Source organism: Sorex araneus, chromosome 6 (genome assembly GCF_027595985.1).
Source record: "Sorex araneus isolate mSorAra2 chromosome 6, mSorAra2.pri, whole genome shotgun sequence".
In the NCBI taxonomy this organism is placed as follows: domain Eukaryota; kingdom Metazoa; phylum Chordata; class Mammalia; order Eulipotyphla; family Soricidae; genus Sorex; species Sorex araneus.
The window spans coordinates 56,164,947-56,181,054 of record NC_073307.1 but is presented as its reverse complement, the minus strand read 5'-3'; the positions used below and the strand labels follow the sequence as shown (position 1 = coordinate 56,181,054).

The 16,108-nt window shown below is 49.0% G+C and overlaps 1 protein-coding gene across 3 annotated transcripts in view; it reads left to right on the top strand.

The window, feature by feature from the left end:
- The window catches only part of ATP10A (ATPase phospholipid transporting 10A (putative)), a 74,785-nt gene extending 62,596 nt beyond the window's left edge, over nucleotides 1-12,189 (top strand). The window contains exons 13-21 of one of the 3 annotated variants that reach the window (XM_055143050.1): nucleotides 286-470; nucleotides 2,980-3,310; nucleotides 3,876-3,952; nucleotides 5,234-5,359; nucleotides 8,935-9,135; nucleotides 9,584-9,664; nucleotides 9,742-9,846; nucleotides 10,539-10,726; nucleotides 10,846-12,189. In XM_055143050.1, coding sequence (XP_054999025.1) covers nucleotides 286-470; nucleotides 2,980-3,310; nucleotides 3,876-3,952; nucleotides 5,234-5,359; nucleotides 8,935-9,135; nucleotides 9,584-9,664; nucleotides 9,742-9,846; nucleotides 10,539-10,726; nucleotides 10,846-11,446 — 1,895 coding nt within the window. In that variant the 3' untranslated portion in view covers nucleotides 11,447-12,189. Of the gene's footprint in view, nucleotides 1-285; nucleotides 471-2,979; nucleotides 3,311-3,875; nucleotides 3,953-5,233; nucleotides 5,360-8,934; nucleotides 9,136-9,583; nucleotides 9,665-9,741; nucleotides 9,847-10,538; nucleotides 10,727-10,845 lie in introns of those variants that run through there. The other 2 variants (XM_004617498.2, XR_008630755.1) reach the window with 2 other exon arrangements.
- The last annotated feature ends 3,919 nt before the right edge of the window (nucleotides 12,190-16,108 follow it).

Genomic DNA, 16,108 nt, shown 5'->3' with positions numbered 1-16,108 from the left:
ATGTGTGCATGTGCATATGTGTGTGCGTGTCTGTATGCATGTGTATCTGTATGTGTGTCTGTGTGTACATGTATGTGTGCTCATATGTGTGTGAGTGCTGTTGCACATTGATTTCTCTATCAATGGGGACGCATGGCGTCCCCAGGAGGTCCCATTCTGCAAGCCTGGCTGGCTCTTGGCTCCAGCACATGTGTTTGTGGTGATGGAGGAGGACTAAGTCGGACCCCTTCTGGTTCCGGGGCACATGTGGATGGGCCTCCTCCCTCCTCTTGCCCACGTGCCCAGGTGCCACCGGAATTGAAGACCGCCTACAGGACGGAGTTCCGGAAACCATCGCCAAGTTGCGCCAGGCAGGCCTGCAGATCTGGGTGCTGACGGGGGACAAGCAGGAAACGGCCATTAACATCGCATATGCCTGCAAGCTGCTGGACCACGATGAGGAGATCCTCACACTCAATGCCCAGTCACAGGTGAGTGGCCACCTGGCAGCCTGTTCTCCCTGGGGCACTGGCCCTGCTGACCATTTCTGCCGTGGGGCAGCCCTCTTTCAGACAGGACTTATGCTGTGCTTAGGAACTTCTATTTTTGTTTATCTGTTCATTTGGGGCCACAGCCAGTGCAACTCAGCCTGACTCCTGGCTCTGTGCTCAGAGATCACTCCTGATGGGCCTTGAGGGATGCTCTGCTGTGTGGGGTTCAAGCCAGGCTTATCCACGTCTAAGGCAAGCGCCTTCCCTACTGTGCTAGCTTTCAGGCTGGGGTTCTTCTTCTTGCTTGCAAGACCCTAGGGATGTTTTTGTGGGATTCCCTTTAGTGCACATTCTCTGTGAGACCAGAGACATTCTCACGAGTTCATGTGCACCTCAAGAGTGTAGCCAGGTGCTGAGCACCCAGGACAGGGGCTGGTCTGGCTGTCACCCGGCAGCCCTGATCAGGTCTGTCCCAGGCATTGGGAGAGGATCTGGTCCCCAAACAGCACATGTACTGAGACAGCAGTGGCTCGGTTTTTACTTACTTGACTTGCCTTTTGATGTTACCCCTAAGACACATTGAATTTCTAGTCTAGTTTCCTCTCGGGGGGTTTGAGAGTTTAACCTCTCTCCTTTAGACACAATCCATTGTGTGTGGAGTATTATATATGGGCTAAGGTTTATGTTCAGCTTAGTTTTGGGCGGAGGCGCACAGCCAACAGTACTGGGGGGCTACTCCTGGCTCTGCTTGGGGGTTACTCACAGAAGTGCTCAGGGGACATGTGGTGCTAACCGAACCTGGACTGCAGGCCCTGTCAATTAATCGAGCACTATTTGTTCAAAGTATCAACACTAGAGTCCTTTATTGAAACTCAGTCGAGAGGCTGAAGAAATAACACAGTGGGGAGGGCACTGGCCTTGCAGACATTGGACCTGAGTTCAATTCTCGGCATCCCATATTATCCCCTGAGCACCAACAGAAGCTATTCCTGAGTGTAGAGCCAGGAGTAAGCCCTGAGTATCTCCAGGTATGGCCCCAAATCCATATATACAATCAGTTGAGTCAATGGGCCATACATACCCATTAACATCTGAAAATTAGTTGCTCATGCTTGTGTGGATCTATTTTAAAACTTCTTCTGACCTTGTTTGTCTTCTTCATGCAGATCCCACCATCTGGGTTCATGTGGCTCTTTGTCAAGTCTTGAAATTGGTTTCATTTCCAAGTGTTCAATGATGCTCCACTTATCTTTCTGTTTGTGATTTCTTGTTTTATCCTATGTTGATCATGGGTTTGCTACTTCAATGATTTCCATCCCTCTAAACATATTGAAAACAGATTTTGAACAGCCTGGGTAAGGTCAGTCTTGGTGATGGCTTAGAGGGACGTGAGGACAGATCCATTGCCTTGTCTTGTAGATCCATTGATTCCCACTGGCAAATGCTGTGGTTCATTTCTTGCATGAGGGAACTCAGTCAGCCATCCCATAGGCTGCCTCTAACTCTTCAGGTACTTCTATAAATCAAGTTTTATTTAAACTCAGTCTGCTTTGTTCACATCTCTGGCTATTTCTATAGACTAATGGCAATATGAAACGAGAGGCTAAAGGCCCTGCAAAGCCTAAACAACTTTCCCACGAGGCCCCACACAGAAAGTATAGGGGTCCTGCCGAATAGCCCCACAAGCCATCCCTTGTCCTGCTATCTATCTGTAGCACTGCATTAGAAATGAATTGGAATGTTGTATATTTTATAAAGGCAACATTTTATCCACTGCAGCAGTATTAAAAAAAATTAAGAAATGTATCCCTCCTGTAAAGATGGGAGAGATATAGCAAAAGAGTAACCTCCTGACAGTCTCTTTTCATTAGAAACCCAGATTGTTATATTTCACATAATTAGTGATGGCTTTGGATTTAGGTCTGCTTTTGTATGTGGGTGTATGGCTATGTTTTTTGCGGGGTTGTTTGTTGTTTTTCTTGGTTTATCTTGTTTCGGGGGCCATGCCTGGCAGTGCTCCGTCCTGACTCTGTATTCAGGAATCAGTCCTGGCAGGGTTCGGGGGATCGTATATAGTGCTGGGGATGGGACCTGGGTCTACTGCATGCAGGTAAGTGCCCTACCCACTGTATTACCCATAGAGCCCTGTGTTTTTAAGTACCTCTTCGGGGTACTTGAACTGTAGTGTTTCACTATCTTTTCTGTACTGTTGTTTGTTAATTGTTTTGGGAGGTTCTTGGGACCTTTAGTGGTTCGGGGTTGGAGCCTGCAGTGCTGATAATAAGCCCCAGGCCTCCTGTGCAGAGCCTGCCAGGCCTTTTCCCCAGCAACTCTCTGTGCTGTTTTGACAGTATCCCTTTTCTTGGGGTCTCCTTGGCCTTCCTTTCTGGCTCTCACACCATGCCTGCCTCAGTCAGGATGGCTCGAGGCCTCCGTGCTTGGCATGTATCGGAAGTGAATGAAAAAGTCCTAAACTGCCTATGACCCTCGCCGGCCTCTCTCATTTCAGGAGGCCTGCGTGGCCCTGCTGAATCAGTGTTTAAGCTACATGGAGTCCAGGGGCCCCGGCGTCGCCCCCATGAAGACCCCCAGCAACCTGAGCGTGGCCTTCTCCTCCATGTGCCAGCCGGCCACGCCCAACCCCACCTTCAGCCACGGGCCCTGCCTGGTCATCGATGGCAGGAGTCTGGCCTATGCCCTGGAGAAAACGCTGGAGGACAAATTCCTCTTCCTCGCTAAGCAGTGCCGATCGGTGCTCTGCTGCCGCTCAACCCCCTTGCAGAAGAGCATGGTGGTGAAGCTGGTCAGAAGCAGGCTCAAGGCCATGACCTTGGCCATAGGCAAGTATGCAGGCCCCAGTAGGCCTGGGGCTGCCCACCACCCCCTTCCACTGCTCGCAGCCTTCATTTCCTGCTCTTCCTGGACATGCTCTGAAGGCAAGACACTCACTTGCTCTTACCTCTATTTCTCCATTTATGAAAACACACCCCATTCTCTAAAGCAGAAGGCAAAGCTAAAATAAAGCTTCAGCGGGACAGAAAGAGAGCACAGTGGTTAAGGCCTTGCAGATTCCATCCCCAGAACTTCCTAGGGTCCTCAAGCACCAACCATCAGGAGTGACCTCTGAGCACAGAGCCAGGAATAGTTCCTGAGCACCACTTGGGGCATTCCAAAATACGTAACAATAAAAACAAAATAAAGTTAAGCGTCGAAAGCCACCAAGTGGTCACACAGAAGCAGGACTATGAAAAGGACAGAGGAGTGGACAGTGGAGATTATGATTATTTTTCTTGACCCTCATTCAGATCCTGCTCCTCCAGTGGGAGGATCCCAGAATGCTTCCTGGAGCTGGACTGAGTCTGGACATCTCTGTTCACATGATCCTTCCTTCCCATGCTGTTGTAGGAGACGGTGCCAATGATGTCAGCATGATCCAGATGGCAGATGTGGGTGTGGGCATCTCAGGCCAGGAAGGCATGCAGGTAAAAAACCGAAAGGGCTGTTTCGGTGACCAGGTAGGTGGCCCTCACTGCTCCTGTCACACTTTCCCGTGGGCCTGCCCTGCAAAGGCACAGGGTTGGCAGCTGCACCTGAGGGGCTGTGTGTGTTACAGGGACGCGCGCCTAAATCTGCTCCCGAGTTTCCCTGCAGCTGGTGGGTGAGAGTGAGGCCAGGGCATTCACTGCCTTCTTTATGGCTGTGACTGACAACGCCTCCATTTTTTTTTTGGTTGTCTGTGAAAAACTGACATAACAGCAGCACTGGGGAACGCACTAAGCATGGGAGGCAGTCATCTCAACGCATGTGAAAATGTAGCTCTGCATTTCTCATGTGTCACAGCCTAGGATTCAAACATTGCACTGTAGCACAGTAGCACTGTCATCCTGTTGTTCATCGATTTGCTCAAGCGGGTGCCAGTAACATCTCCATTGTGAGACTTGTTACTGTTTTTGGAATATTGAATACACCACGGGTAGCTTGCCAGGCTCTGCTGTGCGAGTGGGATACTCTCGGTAGCTTGCTGGGCTCTCTGAGAGGGATGGAGGAATTGAACCTGGGTCAGCCATGTGCAAGGCAAACACCCTACCTGCTGTGCTATCATTCCAGTCCCAGACATTACACAGAAGCATTAATTTAAAAATGTACTTCTTGGACTGGAGAGATGGCTGAGGACTGTAAAGTTGGCTTTGTATCTGGAAGACACATGTTAGATTCCTGGCACTGCATGGTCCCCCATGTTCCTACGGGAGTGACCCCTGAGCATTGCCAGATGTGGCCCCAAAACTAAATGGAAAACGAAGTATTTATTTAGAGGTGGCATTCCAACTTCCAGCATTTGATGAATGCTGAGTCGTGACTGTGCTGAACTTGGAGATTTTAGGAAACTACCCATGCCATTCTCTTCTTTAAAAAATAAACTGGGGTGTTGGCCATGATTTCATCATTGGCACAGTTCAAGGAGGTTGGAAAGACAGTGGGACTTTATCTTCCCACCCTAACGGTCACATGTGTGCTCTACCCCTTACCAACATAGTTGGAATAAGAAGTGGGCCCCCTGAAGTGATATTCCCCCCAACTCACGTGTTGTTGAGCTTGGGTTTATTCAAAGGCAATACGGTGGGAAGCTGCCAGAGGCCAGACCTGAGATACTCATTCCTCCTCTCCTTGTGCTGGAATCAGGCTGCCATGTTTCACTCCATACTGGGGGTCAATGGGTAAGCTCGATGGTACCACCAATAAGCGGAGCTCCTCTTCTTCCCAAGGCAGTGATGGCCAGCGACTTTGCGTTGCCGAGGTTCCGGTACCTTGAGAGACTCCTCATAGTTCACGGGCACTGGTGCTATACCCGCCTTGCCAACATGGTGCTGTACTTCTTCTACAAAAACACAGTAAGTACCTGACCCCCAGCTTGAGAGTATTGCCCTCAGAAGGCCAGGCCTGACATTTTCTGGACCACTCCTTGCTTGTGTCCACTTGGCCGCTCTCCCCAGGCTACTGACCCTGGGTTCCATCCTCCTGGGCCTTGGTGAATTTCCCTCCAGGTCTGGCTACCAGCCCTAGTCTCAGAAGTCCAGCTCATGAGCTCAAGTTCGATTTACAGTACCACATGGTTCCCTGAGCATTGCCAGGGGAGTCCTGGAGACCCACCACCACCACCAGGGTGCCCTGGAGCCCCCAGAACTATAAGGTCTGAGCAACATTACCACCTCATGGAGGATGGAGCTGCCAGCCTTGTTGGTCAAGAATTCTAAATGGGAGCCTGAGCGATAGTACAGCATATAGGGCTTTGCCTTGCACTCGGCCCACCCAGGTTAGATCCCCAGAACCCCATATGGACTCCGGAGCACGACTAGTAGTGATTAAGTGGGGTCCCTGGGCCTCTTGAGCATCACTTGGGGGCCCCTCCCTAAAATATATGTATCTTAAAATCATGATTTTAATTTAAAAATAACAAAAGTCTCAGGCTCACTGAACCGCCACAAACATACTTCCTATCTGTGTTCTTGATTGTTATTTCTGGAGACATCGAGACATATTTCGCATCCCCGCCTGCCCCCTCACTTGTCCATCCTTTAAAATGTCTCCTAGCAAATGATTACAGATGCTCAGGCCTGGATAGGCCAGGGCCAACATGAATTTCCATGACCTTCTGCCAGGCCTGGGTACAAGGAAGCCATGCTGGGCATGTTGTCCCTGGCCTTCCCTGCCCCTCCCCTCACTGCCTAACTCCAAACACCCCATCTCGGTACAAGGAGGTGCAGAGTCCAGCTGGATGTGTGGCCTCCAGCCCCTCCCTGAAATCCTTAGTTCTGCAGTCTTGAGTGACTTACCTGCCTCATGGGACAGGGTTTCCTTTTTCTGAAAACACAATTTGGCGTCTCATGAAGAAATGGTGAGAATCATGCGGGTGAAATCATTTGGTGCTGCTGTTGTTAGCCAAGGCCAGATGGCCCTGTGGATCGGGCTTCACCTATGCCCGTCTTTCATCTCCTGAGGATGGATGGAGAAGGAGAAGGGGAGAACCTGCTATTACTCCTCATCAAACTCTCATCCTCTGTTCAACAAATCCTTAATCTGTCTGGAAAATTCAGCATCACCCATTGTGAGACTTGTATCCATTTCCGGGTTAAGTTGATCTTCCCTTTCCAAACAAGAACAGACAAGACAAATTTCCCTAGCAATGTACAAGAAGGACTTTTGGTCCTACAGAAAAGAAGCAGTTCAGCTCTGAATATTTTCTCCTCCTTTTCCTCAATTCCCTCAGATCACCAAGAACTCCTTAGGCCGAGCCCACAGCCCAAGAATGTGGGCATGAGAGAGGGCAAAGGTCAATCTCAAACAGAAATATGGCCTGGAGAGTAGGTATCTGGAGAGATTACAGCCACATCAGTGATCATCTTTGGAACAAACCATGTTCCAGTCACTGAATGGAAGGTCAGGGGTCTGAGGTCAGGTAGTCAGTTACTGGCTAATCTAGGATCTGGCTCGAAAACATACATATTTCTGTGTCCTACTTCTTAGGGAAGGTCCATGCCCTTTAGGGTAGGACCCATATGAAGTTGTCAGACCAGAACCAAGTCATATCTATGTCTTGGTCTTCAGTTTTCTTCTCTCTGATGGAATAAGTCTGTTGCTCCTGTCTGAGGAGTCAACAAAGCAAATAACAGCCCTCCTGTAAACCCCAAACCTCGGGGCACTTTCTTTGCAGTTCAGCCTGACTAATGTCCCCACACACCAGCTCAGAATCACTGGTATGACCACTCTTTGACAAAAGGATTGGGGGACTGAGTGGCCTTAAAAACTCTGTGCCTCATTTCACAGCTAACGAACACCAAATGCTTTGCCTTTACTCAACTCCTCGTCTGTAGGAAGGTACCTATGCCACTGATAGATGATGACCCCTTCCCTGTCCACAGGGAGAGATCTTCCCAACTTCTCAGCCTCAGAGGAGACCCTCTATGGCATGATTGTTTGATGCGAAGAGTTTGTTGGCCAGTAGGGAGCTCAATAGCTAACAAAACTCGTTTTGGACAACCCAACTGGTCTTGCCACCAGCTTGGCTGCCACATTTGTATTTTCTCCCTGTGGTTGGGTCCATGGTCACCCCACTCTTGCTTATCTAAAAGAACTTGTAGCTAAGGAAGGAGGCAGGACCTGGGGTATGTTCCTCACATGTAGGGGGGGTTTTGTCAAAGGTAGAGGAGGGGCTAGGAAGGAAGCCATGGGGAATGCCATGGTGTCCCAACTTAAAGGCAAATTATCCCTTCAGTATATCCCCATGGCTCCAAAAAGAGAATTCAGAAAAGACATCTGCAACCCTATGTTCATTATAGCTCTATGCACAATAGCCAGAATCTGGAAGCAACCTAAATGCCCAGGAATAAATGAATAGATAAAAAACTGTGGTACTGCTACACAGTGGGATACTACTTAGCCATCAGTAAAAATGAAGTCATGCGATTTTCTGATATGTGGATGCATTTAGAGAGTATCGTGTTGAGTGAAATGAATCTGAGGTGAAGGGACAGACACAGTGGTCTCACTCATATGCGAGATAAGAAGACAAGTAGTAGGGGCATAAGCAATGCTCAAAGACAGCAGGAACAAAGAGCAGGAGAACTGGCCCTTGGCAGGAACCTTGGCAATGTAGGGGAAGAGGATACAGCCTAGGGAATGGGCCACCATGACAGTGATAAAGAGCAGTGGTCACTCTGGACAAGGACTGAGTGCTGAAAGGAGGTACAGTGATATATATGATACCCTTTCAATAACAGTATTGCAAACCACATTGCCTAAAAGAGAAAAAAGGGAAAAGTGTCTGCCAGGGAGGCAGGCTGGGAGGCGGGAGGGAAACTGGGGACATTGGTATAGGGAAGTGGACACTGGCAAATGGTGTTGGAATATTGGATGCCTGAAGCCCAATCATGAATAACTTTGTTATTCAAGGTGATTAAATATTTTAAATACATGAAATAAAATAAAACCATTCTCGGTCCTCTCCCAGCGGTTGCCATCCAAGACCTGAGGAGTCAAAACTTTATTTGCTTTTCATGAATGATATTCAGCAATTCTGGTTCAAGATGTCTTCCCAGATAGGGTGGCTATTGCAGGTCCCTTGTGTTCAGGGGTACCAGAGAGGAGGAGAAACAAGAGATGCAGGATGAGGCTATCCTATGACAGGCTCTGTACCCCATAGCATCAGTACCAGAGCAGAGTAAAGACAGATGTAGATGTGAGGTGAGGCTGTCCTATGATGGGTTCTGCACCCTGCAGCATCAGGACCAGAGCAGAGGAGAGATGGAGATATGAGGTGAGGCTGCCCTTTGATGAGCTCTGTGCCCTGCAGCATCAGGACCAGTGCAGAGGAGAGATGGAGATGCATGGGTGAGGCTGCCCTATGTTGGGCTCTGCACCCTACAGCATCAGAAAGCAGTCAGGCCTCCTCGTCCTTCCCTCGTTGCAGATGTTCGTGTGTCTCCTGTTTTGGTTCCAGTTCTTCTGTGGCTTCTCTGCGTCCACCATGATCGACCAGTGGTACCTGATCTTCTTCAACCTGCTCTTCTCGTCACTGCCCCAGCTCGTCACTGGGGTGCTGGACAAGGATGTGCCGGCACATGTGCTGCTCTCGAGGCCTCGGCTCTACAGGAGCGGGAAGAGGATTGAGGTGGGACCCCACCTCCTGGTCCTCCCACTCTCTACACTCCCCCTCAAGGACAACCCTTCCCTGCACACACCCCAGAGACCAATGTTCATATTTGACCTGTGACCTGGGGGGAGAAGTGAACAGAACCTGCTTGTGTGCAGAGTGGCCGTGGTATCACGGCAAATGGCTGCGTTCCAGCCCCATGGAGTTGCGTGCACCTAGAGTGGGGATGCCTGTGGAGGCACCGAACCTCACCGGGAAGAGGCTGAGAGAGCCAGGAAGGTTGTGCAAAGCTCCAGCACACAGACCATTTTCCTATCACCGATGCAGAATTCCTCAGCTCTCTTGCGGGGCGCTCACTGCTCCAGAACCCCCAAGTCAGCACATTTCCCCTGGCCTGTATAAAAGAAGCCTAGAGAATGCCTCTTCCCTCTCTCCGTAATTCTCAGTGCCCCCTTTTATGCCCCAGGAATACGGGCCCTATACCTTCTGGTTGAACATGGCAGATGCAGCCTTCCAGAGCCTGGTTTGCTTTTTCATTCCTTACCTGGTAAGTTGGCTGCTGGCCTGGCCTGCCCCAGGCTCCCCCGCAGGTACCCATAGCCCCAGGAGGCTGCTGTCTTCCAGGTTTACTATGACTCAGATGCAGATGTCTTTACCTGGGGGACCCCCATCACGGCCATTGCCCTCTTCACCTTCCTGCTCCACCTGGGCATCGAGACCAGGACCTGGGTAAGCATCCACCCTGCACCCACCCTGCACTCTTCTGCCAAGTCTGAGTACGGGTGGAGGCCGGGGTCTGGCAATGCCAGGCTGGCCAGAGGACAAGACCACTGGGGACTGGTCCGGCCCCGCTGGAGGACAGAGCGCTGGACCCTCCATTCACTGTGGGCCTCACTTAGCTCCTTCCCCGCTTCTCTCCACCCCTGTTCTCCCAAAGACTTCTCCTTGCAACCATGATAAACCCAGGAGGTTGCTGGTTTTCAGCTTTCTGTGGGGACTAGAAGGGCCACACCTGACAGTGCTCAGGCCTTACTTGTGACTCTGTGTTCAGGGATCAACTGGGATTACCGTTGCACTATCTTCCTGGCCTCTCTGAAACTTTTTATTTGGGGGAGAGGGCGGTATTAAGGAGGCCTAGGAGCCACACGGGTGATTCTCAGTCGACTAGGCTGTCAGTCAGCACCCAGGGCCTGTGGTTGTGATGTGATCTGGGCCCCCGCAGTGCCAGGGATCTCTGAGCCCCCCGAGCAGTGCTCAGGACCTCCAGGTCCACCCAGAGATACTCAGGGGCTCAAACACAGTGCCAGGGATCAAAATGGGATGCCTTTGTCCCATTCTCTCTCATCCGATGTATTCTGATTTTAAGTGTAAATCAGATGTAAATCAGACGTAAACCCCAAGTCCCTTCTTCCTGCCCCCAGACCTGGCTGAACTGGATCACTTGCATCTTCAGCGTCGTGTTGTTTTTCTCCGTGGCTCTCATCTACAACTCGTCCTGCCCCACCTGCTACCCCCCGTCCAACCCTCACTGGACCATCCAGACGCTGATGGGCGACCCCCTCTTCTACCTGACTTGCCTCCTCGCCCCTGTCGCTGCTCTCTTGCCCAGGTGGGTATCAGAGACCTCGCACCCACCCCCCAGCCCTAAGTAACCGCCCCCACCCCCAGAGTGTCAGAAAATGCTCCCGCACCACACGCAGCTGACAATCTCCTGTCTGCTCTTTCCAGACTGTTCTTCAAAGCTCTTCAGGGCAGTCTGTTCCCCACCCCACTTCAGCTGGGCCGACAGCTGGCCAAGAAGTTCCCCCCAAAACTCCCTGCCACTCAGGGACCCCTCACACAAGAACCGAGAACCGAGCCGTCGGAACCAAGCCCCGTGAGGCCCTCCTTCAGGGACCCCAGCCCAACACAGCCCACACCGGCCCCTCAGCCCACGCCCTCCTGCTCCCCAGAGGCCAGTGGGGAGCCCAGCGTGGTGGACACGGGCGTGCCGGTGCGGGGCGACCCCCTGCCGGAGCAGGTTGGGGTCCCAGCCCCGGGGGCCCCCACCCCCGGGGAGGCGGAGCACAGCGAGTGTGCGAGGCACACCAAGACAAAGCCCCCCAGTACCAGCAGGGCGGCTCCCCTATTCTCCATCTTCAACCTCCCCAGCTTGGGCTCCTTCAACTGGATTTCCTCGCTCTCCCTGGGCAGCGGGCTGGGCAGCACCCTCCAGATTTCGCAGAGTACTTTGCAGATGGACAAGCAGGACAGCGAGCTCCTGTCCAGCCCCCCGCAGCAGAGCCAGGACCTGCGGAGCCTTCAGGGCCAAGATACCTATTACTTCTAGAAGCTTCTTCCAGGCACGGTGGCTGGTCAGCGGCAGCCCAAGTGACAGACTTTCCAATCACCTTTGTTGGGGGGAGGGAAAAAATCTATCTTGATGCATATCAATCCCACAGATGTTCATGTTATTTATGAGCCTTCTCCGCTCAGGGCGCTGTGCGAGGTGTGTTGGTCGGTCTTCAAGGAGCATGCAGGGAAGGAAAGGTACCACAAGAGAAAGTTTATTTTTGCAAAGTTCTACATAGAGTATATGGGGGAGAAAAGAAAGAAAAGAAGAAAAAAAGACTCAGAGCTTTAACGTATAAAAGAAGTTTGAAGTGAAAGTAACACTTAAAGTGTGTCTAGATTTATTTTTTCATCTCATTTTATTAAAAAATGCAGTCTGACTGATTTTCTCGGCTCTGGCCTTTGCTTTCCTCATGTGTGCATTTCTGAGTGGTGAGAACCCCCCGAGTGTGGGGCACAGGGAGTCCCAGTAACCCCCACCATTGGTTTTTCCCTTCTGCTTCCCTGGAGAGCAGAGATGGGATTGTCCTCAGAGCAGGTGAGGCCCCAGGAGGCAGCCTGAGTGGCTTCTCTGCCTCAAGCAGCATTTTGTGAGGGTTGCTTGGTCAGAGAAGTACCCAGTCTAGGGTCCTGCCTGCCACACCCAGCAAACACTCAGAAGCCACCTACAGTAGTCAGTGGAGGGTGCTCCCGCTGACCAGGGTTCCATAGAACTCCCCCACGCACTTCCAGCAGTGATCTTTGAATGCCAAGTTGGAAATAACTGCAGCACTATTGAGTGTGTCCCCAAGACCTCCCCAAATAAAATTAAATAAGAGAAATAGAAATAAATAATGTGATGATCTACCGTAAAAAAAGAGAAAAGCTTAAACTAAATCCAAAGCAAGCAGAAGGAAGGAAATAATCAAGATTATTTCACTTATGTAAATAAATTGTAATATTGTAAATATTATAAAAATAAATGAAAAGAAAGAGAAAAATAGAACAAAACTCAGGGCTCTAGGAATAGCAGAAGGGATGAGGTGCTTGCCTTGCACACAACCAGCTCTGTTGTGATCCCCAGCACTTCATAGGATCCCCTGAGTCCTGCCAGGAATGATTCCTGAGCACCGAGCCAGGAGTAAGTCCTGAGCACTGCTGCCAGGTGTGGCCCCCAAACCCACCACCACCCAAAAAACCCTTGTAATCAGAATCAGAGTCTGAACTTGATTTTGTTTCGCACTGGGAGTGCAAAACAGAACAGCCTCCAGGATACAAAACAAAACAGTCTCCCTGGCACCCGGCCATGCTAGGGAGAGTTTCGAGGGCTAGGGTATGCATCTGTCATGCATAGGGTATGCATCTATCATGCATACAGTCCCAGAATCCATCCCCATCACTGCACACCCCCACCAAGCCACCCACATACAGCCCTGGAGGTGGCTATTGGTCCAGGTGGCCCTATGCAATACCAGCCAGAGCAGCATCTCGTCCGCAGATTGAGAGCCTAAACTTCCACCTGCACTGCTTGGGAGTAGACCTCCAACCCCCAAAATGCCAATTTCTAAATATTCCTGCATCCACAGTCTGCTTTATTTATCCTATTACTTTTTGGCAATTATTTTTATGTATGACACCGAAAGCCTAGGCATCAAAGGTGAAAATTGAATATTGGAATTCATAAAAATTCCAATCAATGAAGTAAAAACAAGTAATCATAACTGAAATTCCAATAATAAAATTTAAAAATTCTCTGTGCATCCAAGAGCACTATAAATAGAATAAAAGACTATCACAAAGAATGGGGAAAAAACTTGCAAATCACACATATGATAGATACTAATACCCATAATGTATCGAGAATTTTTACAACTGTTTAGACAAATGACTCAATTCAAAAGTGGGACAAAAGACTAATAAACATTCCACAAAAAATGCATATGACCAATAAGTGCATGAAAAGAAGATCAATGTCACTAATCAATTAAGAAATAAAAGTTTAGGGGGGCTGGAGCAATAGCACAGAGGGTAGGGCATTTGCCTTGCACGCGGTCAACCCGGGTTAGATTCCCAGCATCCCATATGGTCCCCCGAGCACCAGCAGGAGTAACCCCTGCGAATCGCCGAGTGTGACCCAAAATGCAAAAAAAAAAAAAGAAAAAAGAAAAGAAAAGAAAGAAAAATTTTAAAAAGAAACCTCTCACCCATCAGGATGACTATTACCAAAAATGAAAAGGAAAGAAGTGATGAGTTGTTTGAACCCTATGGATATAGGTATCCACAGTCTTCTTTGAAGGACGATTTTTCCTTCTGGAGATGCTCTTTGTAGATAAAAACATGTTAGGAGGTACGCCTGGGAAAGCCACTTGAGCTTCAAACCTTCAGACAGACAGTGTGGCATGTAACTTGCTCTCTAGGATGAAGAACATTCCTAGAAGCCCAGTTCCTCATGCAAATGTATCTGTATCTAGAGCATTCTGCAGGAGATGAATAGATAGAGATGTGTGTCGTCATTATCTTCCCAAAAGAACCAGCTAAGATGTCACCCATTTAGGCGGATGCAAAGTTCGCTGCTTGTAAAGACAGTGCTAATGTCCAGCATGATCCAAACTGCGTAGTTCAAACCCCAAACCAGAAGGAACCATTTAGAGGTGATGCTATCCTCTGCCTCTCATCGCCAGTGTCCATGTCCAGTCTTGCTCTTAGAATGTGAACGCTGGGTGAATTCCAGGTCAAAATTATGCTGAAAACACTCAGGCTTTCAAGAGGTCAAGAAACATGAAACATGAGGTGCTGCTTAGTACCCATATAGTTTAATATTTTCTGGAACTTCTAGATAATGCAACAAGATAGGATTTTTGTTTTTACTGGGGCCACACTTGGCTTTACTCTTGGCTCTGTGATCAGGGTTCACTCCTTGCAGTGCTCAGGACCATATGGAATGCTGGGGATGCAAGTGCCTACCCTGCTGTATCTGGCCCCAGGATTTATTTATTTTTTTTTCAAGATTGACTATCAGAAATAAAAACCAAATTGACATGACTAATGTCTTCTTGACTTGGCAAACTCAAATGATGTCATTAAAAGTCTGAGCATAATTAAGAGGAAATAATAACCTAATGGTGAGGAAAAGCATGGTTTTCCAAGAGAGCAGTGAGCCCCCTAGGGAATAATGAAGGGAAGGAAAGCTTCCACTCAACACAGTGTGAAGATTGTAAATGCCCAAGCATGACCTCAATCAGTGCACATATCTTACCCACGTTTAGGAAGACCTGAAGCATTCTTCATGGAAATTTTCTTCCTCTCTAGGTTAAAAAGAATTAGGGCCTGGGGGATACTACAGTGGGGACAACTGACTCTGGATTCAATCCCTGGTACTCTGAATGGTTCCTAGAGTCCTGCCAGGAGTAATCCCTGAGCACTCCCAGGTGTAAGCGAAAAATGAATGAAAGGAAGGAAGGAAGGAAGGAAGGAAGGAAGGAAGGAAGGAAGGAAGGAAGGAAGGAAGGAAGGAAGGAAGAGAGAAGGAAAGAAAGAAGGAAAGAAAGAAGGAAAGAAAGAAGGAAAGAAAGAAAGAAAGAAAGAAAGAAAGAAAGAAAGAAAGAAAGAAAGAAAGAAAGAAAGAAAGAAAGAAAGAAAGAAAGAAAGAAAGAAAGGAAGAAAGAGAAGGAAAGAGAAGGAAAGAGAAAGAAGAAAGAAGGAAAGAAAGAAGGAAGGAAAGAAAGAAAGAAAGAAAGAAGGAAAGAAAGAAAGAAAGAAAGAAAGAAAGAAAGAAAGAAAGAAAGAAAGAAAGAAAGAAAGAAAGAAAGAAAGAAAGAAAGAAAGAAAGAAAGAAAGAAGGAAAGAGAAAGAAGAAAGAAGGAAAGAAGGAAGGAAGGAAGGAAAGAAAGAAAGAGAAGGAAAGAGAAAGAAGAAAGAAGGAAAGAAGGAAGGAAGGAAGGAAAGAAAGGAAAGAAAGAAAGAAAGAAAGAAAGAAAGAAAGAAAGAAAGAAAGAAAGAAAGAAAGAAAGAAAGAAAGAAAGAAAGAAAGAAAGAAAGAAAGAAAGAAAGAGGTGGGAGGGAGGGAAGGAGGGAAGAAGAAAGAAAGGATTGGAAAGATAGTATAACAGGTAGAGGGATTGCCTTGCTGGTTGACCCAGGTTCTATCCTCAGCACCCCATATGGTCCCCTAAGCCCACCAGAAGTGATCCCTGAATGCAGAGCCAGAGTAAACCCTGAGCACTGCTGGGTGTGGCCCCAAACAAACAAATAAAAAGCATACAATGAACCAAAGAGCTGGGCCCAGCACTCTGCACCCACCAGGGCTGCATCATAGGGACCTGTGGAGCCTATGGTTCCAGGACTAAACCTGGAGCTTGTTCATGCCAGGCTTACTGCACCTCTCTGAGATGTCTCCCCAGCACCAGACTGAGACAGTGCACACGTGCAGGCACGCACACACGGACACACACGCACGCATGCACACACACATGCACACACGTGCGTGCGCGCGCACACACACACACACACACACACACACACACACACACACACACACCCTCACATGGTGTCATTTGTTCCATTCTGTCACATCTATGTACCCACAAAACCTCTGGCAGAGCCAGGATGGAGAGAAGCAGAGGTTTCCTGGACTGTCTGTGACCCTGATCTCTCCTGCTTCTCCTCCACTGCCTCAGGGAAG